This window comes from Nannobrachium achirus (assembly GCF_963921795.1).
Source record: "Nannobrachium achirus genome assembly, chromosome: 4".
Taxonomy (NCBI): domain Eukaryota; kingdom Metazoa; phylum Chordata; class Actinopteri; order Myctophiformes; family Myctophidae; genus Nannobrachium; species Nannobrachium achirus.
The window spans coordinates 22,039,047-22,064,796 of record NC_137813.1 but is presented as its reverse complement, the minus strand read 5'-3'; the positions used below and the strand labels follow the sequence as shown (position 1 = coordinate 22,064,796).

General features: G+C 45.6%; 1 protein-coding gene across 1 annotated transcript; it reads left to right on the top strand.

Moving 5' to 3' along the window:
- Positions 1–207: 207 nt before the first annotated feature.
- gprc5ba (G protein-coupled receptor, class C, group 5, member Ba) lies at positions 208–18,610 on the top strand (the record flags this gene model as incomplete). Its single annotated transcript, XM_080725060.1, has 4 exons — positions 208–303; positions 14,267–15,304; positions 16,816–16,931; positions 18,566–18,610. Exons 2-4 carry the CDS (start codon positions 14,269–14,271, stop codon positions 18,608–18,610), a joined length of 1,197 nt encoding a protein of 398 aa, XP_080581186.1. The 5' UTR covers positions 208–303; positions 14,267–14,268.
- Between the last annotated feature and the right edge of the window lie 7,140 nt (positions 18,611–25,750).

Here is a 25,750-nt window from a genome sequence, read left to right as displayed (position 1 = left end):
GTCGGCTTTTTTTTCTCCGAACGGTAACTGGTGGGTTATTATGAATGCATAATCTATTCAAGAGGAGGACAACGGGGACGGCTGTGTGAGCGCTCCTCTTTGCAAGCCTGGAGCGGGGTGGAAACGCATCGGTCCACCGCGGTGGGTGAACGTGGATGGAGAGAGAGTGAGCCCCCGTCAGATGGGGTTCATTCCGAAATGTGACATTTTCCCATACAGCCTTCTATAATAATAATAATAACGTGCACGTGCATCGCCTCCTACCCGAGTCGCTCTCTATTGGATCTGTTTACGTCGCTCAAGGTACGTTCTACACAGATATTCCACTCAGTAGCTTAGGCTTATCGATTAATAGAGGAGAGTCAGCTGGCAAGATGCATGTGCATGCTATATTTAACGCGCTTTTATTGCTGTGTGAATTCACCACCCCGGCTTACGATGGAACCAGACGGGCTATTTCAGGATCCATCATCAGACCAGCGTGGGGTGGAAGTTGCACCGTTGACATTATTGCGAGAGAAACCGCTATGTTGATGCACTACAGTAGCCTATATGCATTTGTAACGTATTAAAGCTCGCTCGCTCGCCCGCAGGCCTGGCATTTGCTGATGCCAAAAGGGCACTGTTGTAGGCCTACATCATGTTGTTTGGGAAATGTAAGGTGGCATATACGCGGCTCACCTCGACCTTAGGCTTAGAGAGGCAGCTTTGGCATTTGGGAGAAAAAAAACATAGCAACCAATCTGCCCTGATAGCCTGTGGATTCAACATTGTGTTTTTTTCGTGCCACTTTATTTATAGAATCAGGCGAGTGAAAAAGATGGATGGGTATTATTGGGTACTTGAACTGATTTACAGCTCCATTTTGTGGCAAATCTGGTCTCGGAACATTTGCATGTTTTTACAGTGTCGGTCACGGGGCCCCTCCCACTCCTTATTGCAGACACACATGAGGTTAGATGTTATTCTTTATTTTAGGATCTGAGAACCTCCCCCATCCCACCCTTCTCTTTCCCACAAGCCTTCCCCCTCTCCCTCCCTGTCCCTGTCTGTCTGTCTCTCTCACACTCACACACACACACACACACACACACACACACACACACACACACACACACACACACACACACACACACACACACACACACACACACACACACACACAGCCTTATAACAATGGTCTTGCTGCTAGTCCCTAAAACAAACTCTCTTCTGGAATCCCCTGCGGACCCTAGTTGTGCTCAGTATTGTTAAAAGAGTGTGTGTAGGGGGGGGGGGGGGGGGGATCTGCCAGAGAAGAACATTCCCGTTCTCACTGAACAGGTATTTGCTTCAAATTGGACCCTATAGGTCAGCTAAACGCATGGGTGTCCCCTTATAGGGGATTCATCACCTCCACCAGACTCTCTCTGGCCACCCATGATCACCCAAGATCTATCAAGAGACAGGACAGACACTGTATATCTTCTGAACCGGTAAGAGGTTGGATATTATCACGCCACCTGCAAGACTTGAAGATTGGGATGGAATGAGACCTCACTGACACAGCATGGGCTCGTGATAGTTAGAAGTGGTGTATGTCTCTGGTCAGATCGCTCCCCAGGGCCCCTTTTAGTGTTCAACCATAAATCAATATTCAGTAGTAGCGGAGGTGCTGCTTTTCCCCCCACACACTGTGTTATGTTATGTTGAGAGATACCGGTAGTTGCTTTTCTCTTGGGACTCTCCATCGCGCTCTCCCACCATATGTATCTTGTTTGGATAATCGTGTGTGTGCGCGTGTGTGTGTGTGTGTGTGTGTGTGCGCGTGTGTGTGTGTGTGTGTGTGTGTGTGTGTGTGTGTGTGTGTGTGTGTGTGTGTGTGTGTGTGTGTGTGTGTGTGAGAGAGAGAGAGAGAGAGAGAGAGACCATGACCTCTTCATTAAACATGTACACCTGACACAGCCTAGTGTGTGAATCGTGTGTGAACAGCATGTATGGTTTCATGGGAACTTCCCTGTTTCCCCTTGTATTTGTGCACAGGTGCACCCTCCCACACATACACACACACACACACACACACACACACACACACACACACACACACACACACACACACACACACACACACACACACACACACACACACACACACGCGCATATCCTGGTACTACACTCCAGTCAGATGCTAACACATGACACATAGCAGACAAGGCTTCATTCCAGGTTGGGAGCTTCCCCCGCACATCCTGCTACCTCGTCTCACCAGACCCAGTGCTACACAGTATTTCTTCAGATGCTTATCATCACACTGTCTAATATTTCTGATAATAATACACCCCCCGCTCTTCATCCATAATGGATGAACCACCTTGATACCACATAGGAATGGAACACTTGAGACTAGATGTCCCCCTCGATCTCCCCCTCTGAAGCAGAAATGGGGGGTACAAGAGAGACCAGGGAGGAGAGGGCGGGGTGCCACTGTTAATTGCAGAGTCAATTAGCATACGGCCACGCTGCGAGCCCAGCCACATGGTAATGAGGCCTAATTAGGAGGTGGCCGAGGGGAATAACTCCACTGCCGATCTCTCCGTGCAGACACCCAAGGGGGGGTGGGTCTCACGATTCAGTCCCTTTTTATTATTTTTATTTCTCATTCGTCTTCACCTGTCTCGTTCCAACTCTTGCATTGGTGCCACTGACCGATTCACTAGAATTTCAGCTTTCCTTATCGTTCCACGTCCATCATCTCTCATCATCTCATGATGTTGTTTGCTCATTCTTTCCTGTCTTTTTAATCTTTTTTATATCCTCTCTATGAGGAGCATAAAGCCTGCAAAATGTTATTAGTGTAATGGGAAGAAGAGCCAGCCACGCCAGATTATATACTCTAGTCTATAGTGCTTAAAGACTGTGCAGCCTAACTTGAAGTTCATGGCTTTGCCTTTGATCGTTGCAACAGCCATGTTGTGGCTGGGTGTCCTTCAGGAAAACATTTGACGACTGGAGTTACTCACTGTTTATACGTTGCTACAGACAACGCCAAATTTGTATTCAGAACTTCCGTCTTATGACGCTGTTATGCGCCAAAATAGCAGGTCTACAAGTTGCTTTCGGTGTACAGCAATCTCATATGACAAAGTATAAGGCTTCAGAGTGACAGCCTAAAATGTACATTTGCAAATGTGAATGATGTGTGGAGGTTTGCCTGCCAAGCAGCTCTTCAAAAGAGAAAACAAGAAGAGAGAGAGAGAGAGAGAGAGAGAGAGAGAGAGAGAGAGAGAGAGAGATTAAAGCCCTCAGGAGATTCATGTCCTCAACGTTGCTCCTGTGACCCTCTCCTCCATGAACCTTGCTTCAGGACAAACTGTGTCTCTGGAAGTTTACTTCTAGACAGTTATTGTCAGAGAATAGAGATGCTCAAAGCAGCTTTGAGGTGGAGGTAACAGAAGATAAAAGACCTGTTTGAGATGCCTACTATTTATAAGCTTAGCTAATCAGTTGTGCTGTACTGACTCAATTTAGCAACACAGATGTGCTTGTAATGCAAAGTAAAGCACAGCACATTGAGGTATAGCACCTCCAGGCACATTCATTGGCAGATTCATTTAATTAAGAGTAATTAAATATTGTATCTTAGCGTTCATTTATCCTATTCCAACGCTCTTCAAAGCAGGTTTTCAACAGAAAAACGACTTGCGACTTTCTTCATTTAAAAATACACAATTCTTATCACACAACATGGCCACTTTCAACCTGGCATTCCTATTTTAGAGATGTCATTATAGGCAAAGACTTTCAAAAATCTTCAAAGATAAACCAAAACCAAAAGGCCTGTCATGCTATTTTATACTGTACAAACCCCACTGCTGTTACGGATGTCTGCTGTTACAAACCGTGGATGAGTACGACACGCGCATCATCATCATGATCATCAGCTGGCAGATGTCAGGACACTCAGACCCTGCTTGGCCCCAGAAATAACATGCTAGCTGCTGCATCTGGATTATTGTGTTGCTGGACACGCACGCACACACGCACACACAAACACGCACACACACACACACACGCACACACACACACACACACACACACACACACACACAGTTATTGTTCCAGCTGCCTGAATGGAGTGATAGGTGAAAAAAAGAAGATGGAAGGGAGAGAAGTCAAAACGCAATCATCCGCCCAATTATGGTTATGCTAATTACACCCAGCATCTGGTTGTGCACTATGTCTGATAATTATAGTGGATGGTAATTGTACAGGAGGGCTTGTTAGATGATTCACCGTCTCTGTCCATCCATTCTGAAGCACATTTGAGCGGTTCAGATTCAGAATGCTGCAGAACTGTGCTCACATTAGTATGTTTTCTGTTTTCTGTCAGCGTTTTGTTATTAGTACGTACATATGCCACATTCGGGCATTGTGCAAAAACGCTGCACCTTTGCACGCATGCATAATACATGCCACAAGACAGCATGTTATATTTGTATGCAAATGGATCCGGCATAAATGGGCATTGTGCCAGTGTGTGTGTGTGTGTGTGTGTGTGTGTGTGTGTGTACATACTGTTGTATGTGGACGTGCTTTATGAATAAATGTATGTGTGGCACGGTGTACAGGGCTAATGCCTACAGTAATTTATAATCCGTCGTATGGCAGTGTCTTGTCGAGAATAGACGATCTACAAGTTCACAATGCGTCACATCCAGCATCAGGCTCAAGATGGATGTCTGAGGCACCAGAAGACTCCCTGACACTGACAGGCGGATGCAGACATACAGCCATGCAGCAGCGCTGGCAGGGGCTGCCTCTTTCCCTAGTTACATAAGACTCACACATAGAGAGAGAGAGGGGGAGAAAAAGGAAAAGTGATAAAGGAGTAGGGAGGGCTGGAGGGGACGCAATTGGAGCAGCAAAGGAAAGCTTGAAAGAAAAAGAGAGAGTGAGTGAGAGTCGGGGTACAGACTACAGAGGGATGCAGGGTAACAGAGAGAACAGGTGGAGAGAAGAAAACGAAAGAGGCAAACTGGAACATAAAGGGTGGTATGCAGAAAGAGAGAGAGAGAGGGATTTCTTGCGATTAAGCAGTTGGGTGAAAGAGAGGGAGAGAGAGGTGGGAGGAGGAGGATGTGAGACACATCTTTCACAGCACATCTTCAAATACAGCGGTGACATGAGACGGCTCCAGCAACCGGATGGAGATCCCAATCTAAATGAATAGGGGATGATTTAAATGGGATGGGGGGAGCTAGAGGGAGGATAAGACATCCTCTCTGCTCTGCTATAGGGAAAGGAAAGCTCGAGGCTCTGTCTCTTCAAATGACTCATAATATTAATAGGAGAGGAGAGGATGAGAGACTGATGTGCTGTGTGTGTGTGTGTGTGTGTGTGTGTGCGTGTGCGTGTGCGTGAGAGAGAGAGAGAGCGAAAGAGAAAGGATGAGAGAGAGATTTGGCTTGTACTTTCTGTGTGTGTATCTATGTGCGTGTAGTCACTGACAGCACACTGTGTACAATACATCCTTCAATCTTCAGTTTATCAGCCTGTCTGGAGGACCCCACGATCTGTGCTGTGACAGATGAGTGACTGAGTGACTGAGTGACTGCCATCACTCAGTGGGTAAAATGTAACCGTTCATTTATATCATATTGTACCTACAGGACCAGTAAGACACCCTAAGGGCGTGGGGAAAGAAGTTAGTGAATGAGTTAACGCGGTTACAGTCTAGGACACAACTTTCACCCTCCTGCCTCGTCTCTCTGTCCCTCCTTCTCCTCCTTAGAACCTCTGCCCCCTTGCCCCACTCTCCCTGTCTGTTTACAGACCAGTGTGCACTGGTCTGTTGCTGTGCGGTTTTACAGTGCTTGTCACTAAACACGAGACAAAGAAGGAGGCAGAGAGAGGTAGAGAGGAAGACAAGAGCACAGCCGATGTGAAAAGGGGAGACGGAGCGTTGTGGAAGGCTCTTTGAGGGTGAATGAGCCCCCCCGACCCCCGCCAGCGTCCTCTGTGCGCTGGATGTTTTGCTCCTGTCATTCAGAGCTGCAGCGTAACCATGGTTATCAGGGCCTTAGCCAGAGAGCACCATGCCGTTAGGAGCAAACTGTTTTCTCAAGTGTGTGAGAGGCAAATTGTATGTCGTTGCTGCATAGGTGGGTGCGTGTGTTATGGGCGTTGTGTGTGTGAGTGTGTGCTTGCGTGCATGGCCGTGAGTGTATGTGCATGTCTGTGCGGGCATTTAAGAGCCAGCGCTGCATGTGTTTTGGGGTATTCATTCGTCTATATGGGCTGATTGATGTTAATGTAGCCCAATAATACACCACCATCTGCACCACAAGGTCAATGACCTTGTGAGACCTTGCGATGCAAATTATGACCGTCATAATACAATGACAAAATGTCACAGAACGAGGCTCGTATGGAGAAATAATTTGAGTAATGGTAGCGGGTGGGGGGTTGTAATGCTTAATTTATACTCTAACTCATATTCTTGGCAGGCAACACCGTTGTACAACACTGTATATCGTCACTGTCAGGCAGAAACCTCGTATCTCCAAGTTTCAAATTTGTACATTTTTTCGCAAAGCAAAGCCCTGCTTCATCATACAAGGCCGTTGCACAAAAGTTGTGAAAACAGCCGATCTACAAGCACACAACGCCTCGCGGTGCGGGGCATTGTGTGCTTGTAGATCGGCTGTTTTCACTAGTCAATCATTTTTTAAATGATAAATACAAAACAAACTGTTTTGGACATACAAGGTTTCCACCCGACAACGACGATAAATAAATAAGGCGTAAGAAGGGATTCAAAGGGGTTTAGTTCTCAGAAGAATACAGTACATGCAATGGCTGTAAACAAATGCAAGGCAGCCGTGCCCGCAATCTGACATTCACACAATGTTTGTTCCGTTGTTATGCCCTTTGGGGCCTTAAAGACCAGCTTGCATAATGATAATTAACGAGTCACAAACAACCACTATGTTAAAAAATGCAAAAATAGGCTATGAAGATAGACACATCAAAGACTTAGATGAAGCCAACAGAGCAGCTATGCAGATAGCACAGCAGTCTTCTGCGTGTGTATGTGCTTTGTGAGCGAGAAGGCTTAGTGGGAGAGAATGTATCACCTCACTTTGATCTAGGTAGAGGGCTGCAATCGCTGATGTATAATATACATTCTGGATTGGCCAACATAATAATAGGATGTTCAATAAGGCAAAAGCCACAGTGGCCATATTATTTGTCAATGAGACACTAGATGTGCAGGATACGGTTGTGACTAACATTCATGAAAAGGATTTTGTCAAATGACAGCAACACTAAAAGAAAGTGTGATGATATGTTATAGCTATGATGGGTATTTAGAGTCTGTATTGCCATCCTGTAACTGATTCATCTGTCTAACCAATCCAGATTATAGGAACTTTAAGATGTAGTAAGTGATTATTATCTATCTATAAATGCGACAAATCTCTGTCTGTTTGTTTGTAATCCGCGTATCTCGAGAACCGTTCGTCCCACCGGCTTCAGATTCGGCACGCGCGTTCCCCGCCGCCGCGAGGAGTGCAGTGCCAGGCCTCGACCCGACCCGACTCGCGGTTTTCCGAAACCGGCGCGAAACGTTCGGAATCTCCTTACGCGGAGCTGATTGTTGACATCAGGCTGTTCCTGAGGAAATCGGCACAATCGCTGACTCATTGTGACATCACTTCATAAAAGGCTCTGACATCACGTACGCCAGGAGTCAACAAAAAATCTCTGTGAATGTGTATGTATGTATGTGAATCTCGAGAACCGTTCTTCCCACCGGCACGCGCGTTCTCCAGATATGGGCATAAAATGAATCCCCGAATGCGGAGCTGATGTCTGACATCAGAGTTTTCCGCAACCGGTACTGTGTGTGCAGAGATCTCCATATATGGGCATAAGGGGACAATGGCAAACAGATGGTCAAAACGGGTCCTATGACAACAGGTATATTGGGGTTTGCATTAAAGGGTGGGGACAAAGGCTAACAGAAGGCAAACAGATGGTCAAAACGGTCCTATGACAACAGGTATATTGGGGTTTGCATTAAAGGGTGGGGACAAAGGCTAACAGATGGTCAAAACGGGTCCTATGACAACAGGTATATTGGGGTTTGCATTAAAGGGTGGGGCATTCATGGGGTCCGCTCCAAAAAAGAAAATAAAAGAGACAAAGACAAACATAAGACAAGCGACAAAGCGTGGGACTGGGAGGATGACTTGAATGATGCAGATTTAAGCAGGCTGTGTATTCTGCTTAAAGAAGAAACAAACAAAAAGCGACAGAGATCTCATATATGGGCATAAAATGGACGCAGATAAACAGATATCTCCATATACGGGCATAAAGGGACACAGACAGACAGATACAGAGATCTCCATATATGGGCATAAAATGGACGCAAATAGACAGATATCTCCATATATGGGCATATGGGCATAAAATGGACCCAGAACTATATCTGCAGTGATCTCCATATATGGACATAAAATGGACGCCGACAGACAGACAGATACAGATATCTCCATATATGGGCATAAATGGACACAGGCAAACAGATGGTCAAAACGGGTCCTATGACAACAGGTATAATGGGGTTTGCATTAAAGGGCGGGGCATTCATTCCCTATTTACATCGTTCCCGAGTTGGCCAGGTCGCCGACTAGACGCTGGGCCGCCCAGCTTCTAGTATTATTAATTTCTTTAAAATAAGTGTTAAATTGCGCTATATTCTGATAGTCGTCATTGCTGTCTCTCCAGCTATTTAGTAAACAGAAATTATTATCCAATAGAGAACTCATGCAAGATACAGGATCAACATGTGAAATTGGAAGTGATGACACAAAGAAGTGAGCAGACAAAACTGGAACTGGAACAGATTGGATGATATTGGCAACACATCATTCTGAACATGTACCTGTATTTTCTGTTTGGTAAAGAACTGAACAAACACTCTATAGCAATGATTACTATCTAAATTAGCCTAGGGTCCCTTCACTTTTCAGGGTTTGATCTGGTCGGGAGCGGAAACCACTCTACGTCATGTCGTAGTCCTAGACGGACTACACTTTGGCCGGAACTATCAAACCGGAAACAGTTTTAACCCAAAATATTCCCCTGCACTCAAGGACATTCTTTTATGGCCTACCTAATAAACCCCTTGATGCGGCGTAGTTTTGCTTTTGGAAAATCCGTTTGGTACCGGTATATGCATCTTTTAGTCCAACTCGTAGCGACTGGCAAGACTACACTAGGCTACTCGAGCATTTTAATAGGGATTGGGGAAACAAAACAAAGCGCTTATTCTGCTTGTGGTTTCCTCCTAGAACGGATCAACGGCCCGTTGTAAACGAACACCAGGCTTTCCCCCGCGAAAGCCTGTGACATAAGGTTAATCTAAATATAGAGCTTTAACCTTTTCACACACACACAAAGTTTTGTTTTAACATTAGGGGCGGGAGAAACAATTATATGACATTCTGAGAGTTATTGTCTTCCATTTTAAAAAGTGAGTCGATACTAACATGATAATGACCATGATACTACTGACATGATACTGACATGACATGATACTGACCATGACACTGACCATGTTTACTGATGCTATGGGTTGTGAGATTATAGATTTGCTATTAACAAATTCAAACGGTGGTCAAATACATGTTAAATTGGGGGACCTTGACGTGAAAAAGTTTGAGAAGCGCTGATCTCATAGACCGCCATCTCTTTCAGAGCCACTGACTGCATGAAGATGTTAAAATCTTAGTGGTTTCACTAATGACCTTCATCAACATTTGATCACGGGGGGTGTTTTAGTTTTTTGGTATGGAGGGGGATGTGATGGGAGAAACATTCATAATCCTCATATGTAGAAGGAAAAAAGTGTCTATGGGACCTACTTTCCAAGCTCTGTATCGTCCCCCCACTCTGTACATGATTGTCCCAGTTCTACAGTGTGCTGGAGGGTGTGAGTGTGTGTGTGTGTGTGTGTGTGTGTGTGTGTGTGTGTGTGTGTGTGTGTGTGTGTGTGTGTGTGTGTGTGTGTGTGTGTGTGTGCGCGCGCGCGTGCATGTGCGTGCTTTCATGTCCCTATAGCTCTGGCTGGTGTGTAGTTAAGTCCAGCTCTCTCCCCTGTTGGCCTGGCCAGTGTTTTTCTGGACGAGACGCTGAAAGAGGATCTAGCTCTGAGGATATCCAATGTCCTTTATGTGGTATGTAAATACTGTGTTGCAGTCTATTTGTAGACGGCAGGGGAAGGTATTTCAGCCATGGCCTTAAAGTGAGCGTAGTGTCTTGGAAGCTCTGTGAAATAAACAAGACCCTGGCTGGAACAATACGCACCACAATGTTAATTTACCATCAACCACTTGAACCCCAGCATCCCTGTTCTGGGAGGAACACATCAGCAAAAACAGCTGATTCACAATGTTGCGTGTTGTGACTCGTGGTGCATTATGAGCTTGTAGATCGGCAATTTCTTGTACCGTAAGTAACTCTTAGTTTCACCAAGTATAAAGGGTTTAAGTGGTTAACTGGGGAAAAAATGCACCTGTGAGGGTACATTTTAATACATTGAGAGTTGAATTAACACTTTTTACAGTGTAGGAGAAATAGAGGGGCACGTGCGCCGTGCACATATTTGTATGTGTGTGTGTTTACTGTTGGGTGATGGTGATGACTCAGCACAATGTGTGTGAGGCAGCTTGGAAAAATGTATGAAAGGTCAGTGCAGTGATGTGTTGGACAGACAGTTGTTGACGGGGAGGCTTGCTCAGATGTTTGATTAACTCTGTGTGTGTGTGTGTGTGTGTGTGTGTGTGTGTGTGTGTGTGTGTGTGTGTGTGTGTGTGTGTGTGTGTGTTTGAGCGTGCGTGCGTGCGTGCGTGTGCAATGTACATCCGTCTGAGAACTGTGATGAAAAAGAGAAGCCAGGTAGACTGATGCAGCATTGATTTCCTCAAAGGTAATCTTGTTGCTGCCAGAGTTTCTCTATAGGCACTTCACTTAAAAGTGTACGTAAGGCACTGTGTGTGTGTGTGTGTGTGTGTGTGTGTGTGTGTGTGTGTGTGTGTGTGTGTGTGTGTACACACTGTATTATGTATAGTCTCGCATCTTGCCAGGTACCCGCAGATGGACGATAGTGAGTGGAGCTGTTTGTACTCATGACTTCCTTTCTGTGTATCACAGTTTGTCATAAAACATATACTTGATGCTACATCCCTTCCTGTCTGTACTGTAGGCGGTACAGTTTCAACTCATAAATCATATATCTTGTTTTGAATAATTAAAAAGGCTCTCTGATGCTGTCCTGCAGAAGAAAAGCGGTTTTTCTGGGTTTTTATTATTTTAACATCTATCTCCAATTCTCCATATATGAAGATCACGACACTGACCTCATCAAACCCTGGATATCCATACATGGAGACGACTGGATCATCACCTAGATCTCCATATATGGAGCTGGTCAATACCTCTACATCTGACCTCACAGACTCCATATATGGATATAGCTGACCTCTTCTGACAGGCGAGGTGACGAGGTCTTTAGGGCGAGGTCACTTCTCGCCCTTACTGGTTATTATTAATATCACTATAGTTCTGGGGAAACTTTATTCTGGATAAACCTTTCCGCTGCCATTGGAAATTGATGGAAAGTGATGTCACTGATTCTGATTGTAGTTGAGTCCAATAGGGGAGTGGTGCTAGTGAGGATTGGTCGAGCTTCACATGACGTCCCCGGCTATCTAGGCAATAAATAGGCAACCACACTTGCAATTTCCGGATAAACTTTTCCGCTGGCATTGGAAATTGATGGAAAGTGACGTCACTGATATTATCCCAAATATGGATATGACTGACATCTGACATCATAGATGTCTTACTAAATGTTATATTTCCTTTGTAAATCAGTTGCACTGATTGTCTGTTTCTGCTGTGTGAAATGTTTCACTGGACGATACACGTGAAAGGAAAATGTAGAATGGGCCAGGCTGCTGTGGTGGTCGGACACAAGCTGTACTGCTTTGGAGGATACAGAAACCAGAGGAAAGGAGATCACATTGATGTGAACATCTTCAACGCAAAGTCTTTATGCTGGAGGACGTTGAGGAGAGGAAAACATCAAGGAAAACATCGCCTGGAGTTCCCCCCTACACGATGGGGACACACAGCTGTGCTGATAGAAAATGTTGTTTACATCTGGGGCGGATATGTTTTTGTGCATCCACCCGAGATACATATCCCACATATATATCGCAATTCGTTCGACAAACCGTTCTGCAACCGTCTTTATGCATTTGATGTCAACGCTCACAGGTGGTTCAAGCAGGATATCTAGGACTCTAGGACTGTTCTAGAGGGGAGGTGCGGCCACTCAGCTTGTGTTTTGGGGAAGGTCATGTATATTCATGGAGGAGTAACCCGGCGGAATGAACGTACTAATGACACCTACAAGTTGGACACCACCACGATGGGATGGTCTTTAATTAACATCAGAGGCACTCCACCTCCTGCTTCAGGCTACCACTCTGCCACCATCATCGGGACAAAGATGTTCGTATTTGGGGGCTGCGACTGCAACACCATCAGAGTGTTTGACACAGAGACCAACAGCTGGCTGAGCTCAGCTTCTGCGAAGTTTTGTCCAAGACGTGGGAGGCCTTCAGCCTTTGTCTACAATGGAGAGCTGTACATATTTGGTGGCAAGACTCTGGACCAGAGTCAGACCGACTGTGATCTGTGGAGATTCAACCCAGAGACCTCCTCCTGGAAGAAGGTTAGGTCCAAGGGGATACGCCCATCTCAGATGTTTAGCTTGTGCTGTTGCATGGTGGGAGATCGTATCATCCTCTTTGGAGGAGACCACACAGCTGATGACCTGTACCTGTATGTCTTAGACTTGAGTCCTAGCCTGAAGACGCTATGCAACCTAGCAGTTATTAAGTACGGTCTGGAGCAGTCAGAACTCCCACACAATATCAGGTGGGAACTGGCAGCCATGACTATACCACCAAACAGCTCTCTAAAAAACAAAAACAATTAGCAAACCAGTGACTCCAACAGTGTTACAAAGTGAAAGTATCCGGTCTACCAGCGATATGAACAAATGTGAACTTAAAAACACATAAAAAAAAGGATGACGCAGGATGATGCAATGTAATGATATCGGGTTTGTTATGACTGTGTGAGTCATATAGTGACATGCCTATGGCATGTTGAGTTTGTTTATGGTTACAGTATTTCTGAGTAGCCTTGGTAACCAGGCTTTTATTAGTCACGGCAACCACACCTGCAATTTCCAAGTGCATCTTTCTCTAGTTGTGGGCTTGCCGAAGGCGAGAACACTATGTTATCCTCATTATTTATAGAGTGAGTTCCGCCGCAGACAGTTGGCATTTTCCGCCGCAGACAGTAGAAAGGCAGAGCCACTAGCCAATGAGTTGGCATGATTGTATTTGAGTTCCGTCGCAGACAGTATAAAGGCAGGGCCCTTAGCCAATGAGGTGTAATTGAGGTGTGGAAAATCTGGGAGTGGTGTTAGCTGGGGTATTGGTTGAGCTTCACATGACAATTAACACGTCACCTATGGGTTCTGCCGTATATTTTTGCCACATATTCCTAATATGTCGATGGGACAATTGGAGGGACAATTGTTTTAAAGAAAATGTTTTTACAAGTGAGCCCACACTGTTTCGTAGGAAAAGTATCTCTAGTTATTATCATCATCATCATCATCATCATAAACAACACGAAAGTTACTAAATGCTTCATGCAATGCAAAAACATATAAAATGAGCTAATTAAACAATACATATACCGAAATATAATAAAGAAAAGTATATAAAGAAAACGGCTGATGAAAATTTTAAATGAACACAATCTTGCATTTTCTATAACCTTTGCAAACCTACTCCAAGATGTTTTCAGTCAGACTCAGTTCGATTCATGCATTTTAAAGAAAATCGCAACAGACTCTGTATGCAAGAGCCTTAAGTCATCCACCCTCTGTTAACTGATGTTCATTGTTTGAAACAGAACTATGGCAGATTGTTTGTATCGTTACTCAGAGGCAGATGATCACTGGGGAAATAACCGCCGGTGCAACAAACTCTAGAGTCTAAAGCAGGATAACTCCCTCCTCCCCCTTTCTGTCCAGTTCTTTGTCTTTTCTCTCATTTAGTCTTTTTCTGTTTCCAGTCTTTGTCCGTCGTGCTCACTCTCCTCTCTCTGTTTTGTTCTTTGACTCCCTCAGAGATGGCGAGCTTCCTCCCTGTCCTCCTCCTCCTGCTGCTAACTGTGTCCCAGCGTGCCAACGGCCAGGACTCAGAGGACACGTCGAGCACGCTGCCCCGGGGCTGTGGCTGGGGCCTGGTGCGCCCCTACACCCTCCTCTGTGATCTGGACTCCATATGGGGGGTTGCCGTGGAGTCGGTGGCCGCCGGCGGGGCCCTGGCGTCCATCCTGCTCGTCCTCGTCCTGCTGTGCCGCGTGCGCCACATCAGCGAGGGGGAGAAGCGTAGCGGCGTGGGACCCATTCTCCTACTTCTCCTGGGCATCCTGGGCCTGTTTGGCCTGAGCTTTGCCTACCTCATCGAGGAGGACGCGTCACTCTGTCTGCTCCGCAGGGCCCTCTGGGGGCTCCTCTTCGCTGTCTGCTTCTCGTGCCTGCTGGTGCAGGGCGTTCGGCTGCGCAGGCTGGGCCGCGAGCGTCGGAGTCCGGGCGGTTGCGCCCTCACGGGCCTGGCGCTCGGCTTGAGCGCTGTACAGGGTATTATCGCCGCCGAGTGGCTGCTGCTGACCGTGCTGCGAGAGGGACGCCCCGCCTGCCAGTACCTGCCCCTGGACTTCTCCTTAGCCTGCAGCTATGTGCTAGCGCTCTTGCTGGCTGCGCTGACCGCCGCCTCCCTGGCACTGTGCGGGAAGACGCGCCAGTGGCGCTGCAATGCCATCTGGCTGCTGGTGACCTGTTTGCTGTCGCTGCTGTTGTGGGTGGCCTGGGTGGGCTTCTATCTCTACGGCAACGACTGGCTGGGGAGGTCCCCTGACTGGGACAACCCGGCCCTGGCCATCGCCCTGGTGGCCCAGGGCTGGCTGCTGCTGCTCTTCCACGCTATCCCTGAGGCCCACATCTGCATGAGACCCCCGCCACAGCCCACCGCCCCTGACTACTTTGACACCTCCCAGAACTCCACCAGGATGAGGGAGACCAGCTTTGACGAAGACATCCCCCTCTCTCACAGGCAGTTTGTGGAGAACCAGGGCTACGGCTACAGTGACGAGAACACTGCAGGTACGCTCCAACCCATGGAGACTGTAGGCAATTGTGAGTAATGAAACAACACCCGGATATACTAATAACTACAGATTTCACTCTGTTCAACATGATTATGCGTGTTTCTGTGTTCAGACTGTTCACACATCATTTTAGTCTGGACACCTGAAGAAGTGAATTAATATATTTGAATGAATATAAAATGAGTAATATATTTAGTTTGGTTTAGAATAGAAAGTAAGTGTTATTGGCAACAATTAAGGGCACAATAACAAAACAATTAAAAGTGCCAAAAGGGATTCATCACAAAAAAAGGCAAAGCTTGTTTCCATTGAGCTCCAGGTATTGGGTATTAGGTATTTATAGGCATTCTTAGGGAGTACACTAACATTTCCCTTACCAAATAGGGGTCTTCTGAATCCCCCATATAGTACATGAAAGCAGATCCAAAACAACAGGTGGGAACTGGTGGAGGGTGGGCGGCAGTTCCTAGAAGGGCAGCAGCAGCAGTAGCGAGAGACAACGCAGTAAACAAGCAAATGAGCAATGCAAACATCCCCTTTTAAACGGGACACACACTATTAGTAAAGTCGTGCATGTGACTGGTTGAGAATAGAAGCATGAGGCTGCATGAGGCTGGCTGACCAATGGTCGGATAACAGAAACTACAACAGGGGGTTTCCTGACTGAACTTGCTCTGTGCATTTCTGTACAGGAAAGATACAGGAAGAAAGGGGGGGGGGGGGGGCGGGGGGGTCCTTGAGGAGATAGGGGGGCTTGTAACTAGTGTTGGTTTTGACAGCACATTTTGATTTAGTTTTAGTCATATTTTAGTAATCTGAAATGTTTAGTCTAGTTTTAAATCTACAGTTGATTTTGTCATCATCTTCATTTTTAATTTGTTTTTATTTAGTTTCCGTCAGTGAAAAAGGGGTTTGTCGACGAGCATTTTTCGTCAGTGTTAGTCGACAAAATCAACACTGTTTATTTCTAACTCCTCAAGGAGGATTGGAACCGTAAAGGCTCCAATTGGTTTCCATTAGTACACTCTCTGAGTTAAATTAACACTGAGGACTAATGGGGGGCCGTGGCCTAACCCAGTGGTACCCAAACCTTTTAGCTCGAGACCCGAAAGAGAAATTTTATGAAACAAGTTAAAACAGCCGATCTACAAGCTCACAACACGGCGTGAAGCCTTCTTAAACTACTTGCACGACTTCTTAAACATTTGTTTTCTAACTTATGGAATTCTTCGAAATTTATTTTATTCATTAATGAAATTACTTATTCATGAAAATCTTAGCCTTTTGGGTAATGTTTTTTGAAAATGTTTTGAAATAACAATAATTAAAAACAAAACTTTTAAGGAACCCATAGAAAATGTGTCCGTGACCCACACATGGGTCCTGACCCACTGTTTGGGAAACAGTGGCCTAACGCATATGACACCTTCTTGGAATTCAAAGAATCCATGCTGAATCAGGAGACAGAATGTGAGTAACCTCTCCATGTGCTCTCTGTGCCAGCAGGCTTGAGGAGTGCTGGAGGTCATCATAATGGGAGCACTGGTGCCAGGCCCAGCGCTCCTTTCCGCAGCAACGTCTACCAGCCCACCGAGATGACCATGATCCTCAACGGGGGCGCGGTGAGTAGAACATCACAGGTACACACACACACACACACACACACACACACACACACACACACACACACACACACACACACACACACACACACACACACACACACAGCTCACCCCCAAGCACGTGAACACATAGACATCAAAAGGGGGCTTGAGCCCCTGCCCTTTTATCTGCCCGTAAAAATTGCCCTCTCCAGACCATGAATGCAGTTTTTACTATGGTGAAAGAAACGCAAAGTGCCCTCTTTCCATGCCATACCTGAAGGCAGCATTCAAGAGAATTTGCCTTGTCCAAAGTTTCCAGAACTTAACTTAAACGCAGCATCTTATGTTGAAATAATTGCCCTCTCTGTATAGAATTCTATATCGTACGCTCCAGTATTGACTTGATTATGCTTAGTTCAGTGTGGTATCAAGCACCAAGAATAGCCGACCTCCAAGCTCACAACGCATCGCAGTGCGACACGTTGTGAGCTTGGAGGTCGTCTATTTTCGACATTTTCACCAAAAGGCCCTTTTAGAAATGTCAGCCCCTGCCTCTCTAACATTCTGTGCCCTGCCGCCAAGTGCTCGTCATGACTATCAGATTAGCCATCAACTGGGTGAAGCTGAAACAGAATTTAACAAAGGCCTCCCTCCCATCACTTGCGTTCTTTACACACAAAGCTCTCTCTCAATCAACAAATGAAATGCATGCACGTCTGTGCCACCAAACGACAATGAGGGAGGTGTGTGAGTGTAAGAAAGTAGCCTTGGGAACCAACAGTTCCAGAGCCATGTGGCCCATATAGGTCAGCTTCTGTTCATGTACCTGAGGCAGCTTGATGTACAAGTACATCCCCCAGCCATGATGTACAAGTACACATACTGTACCATGCCAACCATACGTGTGCATACTGTACATGCAGAGTTTGGTTTGTGCACTATAACCTTATGTGTGCATCTGTGTGTGTGTGTGTGTGTGTGTGACTGAGTGCATGTGTGCATTTGTATGTGTGTGCGTGCAGCCGTGCGCACGTGCATCTATGTGCGTGTGTTTGTAGGCTGTGACTCTATCTCCTCAGTGAGTGATGCAGTCGTGTCCTGGCTCCTGTCAGGTCCTCCATTGTGCCTGAATAGATGGGCACTCTGGCTGGTGCAGGGCAGGTGAATGCCTTCCATTCACCATGCTATAAATAAAGCCTAGCCACTCCGCCAGAATGCTGAGGCAACATTCTGTTAATATTCTGGCCATGTATATCAATAAAACCATAAAGCCAAAACGGTTTATAGGCACTATTCCTGGAGATCTCAAACAGTGTGATTTAGTAAACGTGCTCTGTGAATATGCGTAATGTTCTCTCCGCAGCGTAATAGATCATTACTTGGCTAGAAACTGGTGTGTGTCAAGTGACTTGAAAAAATAACACATCTTGCTGATACCAGCTGTGAACATTCTGTTTGCATGTACTACTTCAGTTAAATTATTCTATATAGCAGTGGTGCTTAACGTTTTTGAGAACCAGGTTTTCCTTTGAGGGGTTTCAAATGGACAGTTATGGGGGTACTTGATATAAAACTTTTGAGAACCACTGCTATATAGTAAGTAGAAGCTACTGGTGTGACGAACCTGATTCATGGAGTTCTGTCTCTTACAGGTACCCTCGGCCCCCCCCACCTACACGGGGCGGCAGCTGTGGTGAGGAAGAGGACGAGAGAAGATCATGAAGATGAAAGGATGAGAGGAGGAGGAGAAGAAGAGGGAAAAGGGTTTTTTGGTTGAGGAAGTATACGTGGTCCAGGGGCTGACAGCCCGGAAGAACATGGACTTCAACAAGGACCCCATGTCTCTGTGTTTAGACTGAGGACTTACACACTCAAATTACACACTACTACTGTGTGTGTGTGAGACCGGAACAATGGAGGACAGAGCCAATGTTCTTCTAAAACACCTCCTGTAGCCTACACACATCTCTGTAGGAAGGTGGACGAGGCTAACGAGAAGAAAAACAATATATGAGCGCATGTGGCTCTGGAAATATTGACACTCTCAGTATTATTCTGTTTGAACTTTGCTCCCCTGAGACTGTATACCACTGTAAGCATCCTTGAAAACTGTGAAATGTATCGCCTAATGTCCCTCCCTCTCTCTCTGTCTCTGGTTCCCTCTTCCTGTCAGTCAGGGTGTGTGTGTGTGTGTGTGTGTGTGTTATGCTATGACTCGCACCGCTGGCGCTGCAGCAGAAACGTGTGGCTCTGTCCTCCATTCATCCATGCTGCAGGTGCAAGCCCTTGCCAGCCTCCCGCTGAAATGAATGCCATCCTCAGAGATGTGCACATGAGAGAAGTGTAGACCTTGAGCAATCCAAAAGAATACAGTGCGTGTGTGTGTGTGTGTGTGTGTGTGCTATCTGTGCATATATTTGCCCTTCACCTCAACTCTGGACCATAATACATCCTCCTTCTCTGCTTTCCTTGGCCCTTGCTCCATGGATCTCTCTCTCTCTCTCTCTCTCTCTCTCTCTGTCAGTCTCTAGTGTGCTTATATGTGTATCTACTGTGAGTAGCACATAATTCCTCATCCTCCCACCCGCATGGACTGTTCCCAACATATAACACAGACTGGAGTATGGAGTGAAACTCCGACGTGACCACACATTAAAACAACAACAAAACATGACCACCTGGTAGCGGCTCACCTCAACAGAGGGGACGGTGAGGCTAAATGAAATGGCATCCGACTGCGACGGGATGGAGCGCTTTCTGACTGTATGCAGAAGGCGACAGTCAGTCAGTCAGCGAGGTAGCGTAGCGTCTGAATCTAGGTCAGACTTGTGTGCTCTCTCGCTCATCTCCAGTGTCTCCAGTCTAAGCCAGCCGGGAGAAACTGTCACTTTATATCAGGGCGAAAAAACAGTCCACTGTACTTATTCCCTCTTATCCGTGTTGTATGTGTGCATATACGCGTGTCGTGATTCTCTCCTTTGTTTTGTTTCGCGCATTGGAGCGCGACGAATCCACAGCGCATTTCCCTTCTTCCTCAATTTCACAAGATCCCATGAAAACGTAGTTTATATTTTGTTGCGCGAAAATGGTGGTCGAAAATGCGACTTGGTGATTCAACCCTTTTTTTGGAGGGTGATTGACTAAATATGCAGTATACTGAAAGCCCAATTAGACTTAGTTGTGTGCAGGTGTCACGCGCCACAAATAGCAGATCTGCAAGCTCACGACGCATAGACCTGCTATTTCTGGCACGCGATAACCCGCACGCGACGAAGTATGCCTCAGGCTATACTGTATACATACATATATTGAGACAGAGACAGAGAGAGGTGATCGTTGCGTGCAGACATCCAAGAGCCTTAGAAAGAGAGAGAGAGAGAGAGAGAGAGAGAGAGAGAGAGAGAGAGAGAGAGAGAGAGAGAGAGATCAGATTTTCAGTGTGATGCACAAGAGGGGGAGATCAAATGAACACTGGTGCAGAGGACTGAAGGAGGAGAAGGGAAAAGGGGGGATGGGTAGAGCAAGAAGAAGAGAACAGATAGGCTGGAGTCTCGGAGGAGAGCAGGACGAGGGGGCTTGAATAGTCGATATGACAGTGACGTCCCTCTGTGTCCCTTCAGTCAGCCTCCTTTATTCTGTGTGAGAAAATGGCTCCTTCCTCTTCTGCGAGTATGTGTGTGTATGTCGCGTTGTATGTGTGTGTGTTTGTTTCTTTGTTGCAGTGTGTGTGTGTGTTGTGTACAATACATGTATGTGTGTGGTTGCGTAGGAGGCTGCGCTACGCAACGTGACCGTCCTCTTCATCTGGCGAAGCCTCCGTTGTCTTGGTGTAGTGGTTAGATAATCGTCTAGCCTGTACGACGTCCCAGTGCCAAGAAGGACATTGCTTTCTCCGGGGTCTCGTGTTTCGAGCCCCTGTACCCCCAAAACCACCCCTCTCCTCCAAGAACCCGCGCAGTACAATCCTCAGCGTTCCTTTAATTTGGAGGGTGTAAAGATTGACCCATACCAATTTGGGTCATTTCACCCTTGGAATGAAATAGACCCTGAGGGTTTTACTGTGTGTACATAGTTGTGCTGTATAGCATTTGCTTGGCTGTTTACGTTTTTGTTTTTGGTAGATTAAGTTTAGACACCAGTGCTATATAAAACCACTGGACATCTGACTACTGCAAAATGTTTTATTTTTTATTCTTTGAAGGGATTTTTAACTGGATTGTCATATATTATGCTTTTATTTTTCACTTGCTGGTGTCTTTCTTTTTTTTTACTAGTATTTTCAAATGTTTTGCGGATACTAGATATGCTGTTATTTTTATTTGGGTTAATGAACAAAATTATACCATCCGTCTTTTACGGGGATGGAATTTTGTGTCCCCTCTGTAACCGTGCGACTGAGATGTCAAAGACAGACGTGGGTTTACTGCTGTAACAGTTATGGGGGGGGGAAACAAACCTACCACTTTTCTCAGAAGTATGAATTATTGCTATGAATAACGTTTTGCACTTCATGCCGTAGATAATGACTGTGTCCGTGATATTATAAGGTGATTGCAGAGAGCAGCGCAGGGAATGGTGGAAACAAAGAACTTTGACCCTGCCAGTGGTCATACCGGTCACCCTCCCAGCCCCGCTTCCAGTGCCCCCCCCCACCCCTCAACGACAGAAGAGATGGACTTACTGGACAAGGGGTTGTTGACCCTGGACTGTACTGTTCGAGCAGGTCTAACCCTAGAACTGGTGCGATGTCTGAAAAGAGAAAAAGAGCTCGTTCAATGGGGCCAGGTTCTGTTTGGGCTGACCTGGGAGTCAGGCTATGGGCCAAGGATCCTTGCTTTTCGCGCGAGAAAGCAGCCCTGTTCCCCAGGGCTTTGGGTGAGAGGCAACTGGAGGTTCAACTCCCATAGCTGAGGGGTGAGGGAGGTTCATTATCGTGTTGTTTTCACTCAATGTGGAGTACAAAAAAAAGAAAAAAGAATACTATTAATAAGATGTGACGTCGTAGATTTTGCACTTGTCAACTACCTATCTGTGCATGCTCATCACCATTTCTACTTGTAAGACCTTTCTCAGACGTACTGTTCGATACTAATTCTATTTATGTCAAGGTCATGTGGCAACAATCATATTTTCTGTGTATATCAGAGATGACACAATTATGTCTGTGCTTTCCTAAAACACAAAAGAGAGTTTGTTCTTGAAGTTCTTGAGAGACAAAAAAAAACACATTTATATATAAGAAATAAATAAATAAAAAATGGAGGTGGTGCAAAATACAGGTCCCAAAATAGTCCCAGAAAATACCTGAAAAGGTGGATGTCACCTCATCAATGGACCTAATTTTAACTTCCTCTGTTGGTTTGAAGACTCACTGGGGGATAGAGGCAACTTCTGAGAGATATCTCTGTGTTTATCGAAATGAAATAAACTGTGGTGAGATTTGCACAACAATTCTATACGTATAGTTTTGTCATCCCTGGGTAGCCCATGAAACGTACCCCTCCTTCCTGGGTTCCACGTGCCCTTAAAGGAGCAGTTCACCCCAAAAAATGATTTATTTTTCTATCAATTGCACACCCCATGGAGCCTTCAATTCATGGAGATTCTTTTAGTTTCTGTCATCAATTATTGGCCCAGGAATGCGACAGAAACTCCAACAATTCAAGACTTCATGGGATGTGTAGTTGATAGAATTGGGGGGTGAACTACTGCTTTAAGCCTCATTTATATTCTGTATTAGAACGGCACGTTGCTTGTTTACAAGAACTGATCTTCAAATGTCACGATGTGATGCTTGAAGATCAGTGAAAATCAGTGTAAAGCAAGCAACGATGTAGGCTATATTGTTTCCCTCGCTATGTTTGGGGAAGACGATCGCTTGTTTTCGTTACCTCACCGCACGGCGGTAGTGCAGGCTTGAGGCTTGCAATCTGCGCCCAAGCGAGCCATTTTGAGCTGTCAGAGTTGGAAGACGTGGTTGACGGCAAAACGAGCACCCCCTTAGCCCTGTTTCAGCCAATCACAGGCCAAGTCCTCCCCAACCATTCCCCAACTCTACTGGGTAAACAATGTTGCACACTGTAGAGCCGTGCACGTGGTTCCCAAACGTTTTAGCTCAAGGCCCAAAAGAGAAATTAGACCTTTGCCGGGACCCAAACTGGGTCGCGCCGGGTTGTGAGCTTGCAGATCTGCTATTTTCACTACTTCTTAAACATTTGGTTTCTAATTTTTGGGAATTTCTTTCACCTTTCACTCGTGAAAATGTGTGGAAAATGTTTTAATTGATTTCCAACCCATGAAAAATGTTGGATTTTTGTGGAAATCTTTTAAAATAATAATGAATGGAAAAATGTAGGAAACAAAAAACAAAGGGGATATTCACTCACGACCCACGAAAATGTATCCGCGACTCACAAATGGGTCCCAAGTTCCCAACCCAGTGTTTGGGAACCAGTGCTGTAGAGTATATAACTGAAGCTTTACCTGTTCACTCCTGAATGGTCTGGCCTCTGAGTCTGGACTGTTCCACTTGGGCCCAGCTGATGGGAGGTGATATTGGTTTTCACAGCTGTGACTGTGCCGTGACGCAGCATGCCTATGTACAGTGTAGAGTTTGTTTCCCCTGATTTGGGAAAAAGAAAGCGCCACAGTTAAAGCCTCATTCATGCGTCGTCGCACGGCGGAGCATCACAGGGTAGTGAGTTTCAAGCTAACGTGCTGTTAGCAAGCCCTTAACTTACTCTCACACCGTTGTGCGACAAAGAATGAATAAGGCTTAACTCTTTGTTTCTGTAAACTGATTCAGGAAAAAAGAAAAAGCATTCAATAAAATGTCATGTTTATAGTTAACTTTGAATTCCATGTGGTCTTTTTCATTACAAACATAACGCTGCCATGTGTTATGATTGAACTATAATACTAGTAGTAATATTACTATGTAATTCAAATGACAGATTTCCGCATTTTTCGTAACTTTTTGACATTTCCAAAATAGAGACACCAGGTTGAAAGTTAAGAGAGACAGTGTGGCACAACCACCAGTGCTTCTCAAAGTGGATTCCAGGGACTGTGGGTTCCTTTAGGGGAGTCTAAATTGAACCATGCAAGTCTTTAACTCTGACAACTCTTAACTCTTTGTACACTGTCAGAGTTAAGGGGAGACCTTGAAATTTGAACGTTTGAGAACCACCGAGTTACAGTATGCGTCTATTCCCTACCAGTCCAATGCAATGCCTACTTCATACTGCGGCTACAGTGTGATCCGGTTTCATCCAGGCACAGTGCGACCAGGGAGCTAGCTGTCTGCACTATCGGATGTCCCCGGAATGAAATGGTCGGTTTTATCACCTTGCCCGGTGGCAGCTTGGCCCCGTGGGCATTGAAGTACCTGCGGAGGGAGATACATGACCCGCGCTGCGGCTCGCTGGGCGGCCAAGTGCCTCGCTGACTGGACCGCTCACGGAAGCACTTCATCATGTGGGGCACCTCTCGGTGCTCAGTCACCGGGCCTCTGGAGGAAGACGAGTTGCAGGTCAAAAGTATCCCCATAGATTTGTTACGCCCATGAACCACTGGACACTGGCCAGGAGTGCACTCTATCTGTTCAATGTTATTGACATACAGTCAAGTGAGGACAGTTACAACCTACACAGTCTTAAAGCCCATTCAGAACGGGTACACATTATTGTGTGTCATTATTTGATGCTTTAACTATTAAAAAATAGCAGATATACAAGCGCTGCGAGCTTGTAGATCTGCTATTTTTGAAAAATCTTGAAAATTTGAATTTTGACCCGATTCTATAAGTGTCTTTTGAATCCTTCTAAGGTTTTTTGAAAAACCTATGTTTCTATGTGTCAGAAATCTGGCCAGCCATCGTCAAAGAAAAGGTCCTTTTCGCTTAACTGGAGCTCAGTTAGTCTGTTGAGAGACTACTGTGTCTCAAACATTTTCATGTGAAGGACCCCCAAACTGATATTTATTTGGCCACGGACCCCCATCTCAAAATATCTATTTCCAGGGACCACCCCTAGAAGCAAAATTTGAGTTACAAACGTTCGCTTTAAAAATACATATACTCAAAAGATTTTTCACACATTTTCACGACTTTTTCAAAAATAGCAGATCTACAAGCTCGCAGTGCGGCACTCGCTGCCACGCTGTGAGCTTGTATATCTGCTATTTTTCAATAGCTAAAGCATTCAATAATTCTAGGCCTAAATGGGTTAAAGTTAACATTAAGTGAGGGGAAAAAAACTGCAGAGTCCAGTGGTCATCATCAGCGGTTTCTTTTATTCAGCATTCCTGCGTGTGTCGCAAATCAAATGGTATATTTGCTGCTTGACCTGCAGCAATAGTCTCTAGAATGATATGATGTACAGCAGGGATCTTCAACGTTTTCAGGCCAAAGAGACCCTTTAGTTGAGAGAGAGATGAAGCAGGGACCCCCACAACCTGTTCATAGATTCCATATAGTTTCATTGTTTGACAGCACGATCATCGGTGTATTTTGGATTAATGTCAATGTGTGTTTTCAGATATTTAACCACTTGAACCGTCAATACTTAATAAACCTGACCTTTCACTCTGTACTTAGTCTGCTCTTTTTCCCCTCTACACCAAACCTCTTTGCCAAAAAATAGCAGATCTACAAGCTCACAACTGCGAGGCGTTGTGAGCTTGTAGAACGGCTATTTTTGTCTAAAGTTCTCAGAATATGGACACTAGGGTTCAAGTGGTTAATATAAAAAAGGGTTTCTATCACACAAAGATTTGGAGGCCCCCCTGTAGTAACTCTGAGGACTCCCTAGGGGTCCCGGGCCCCCTGTTGAAGACCC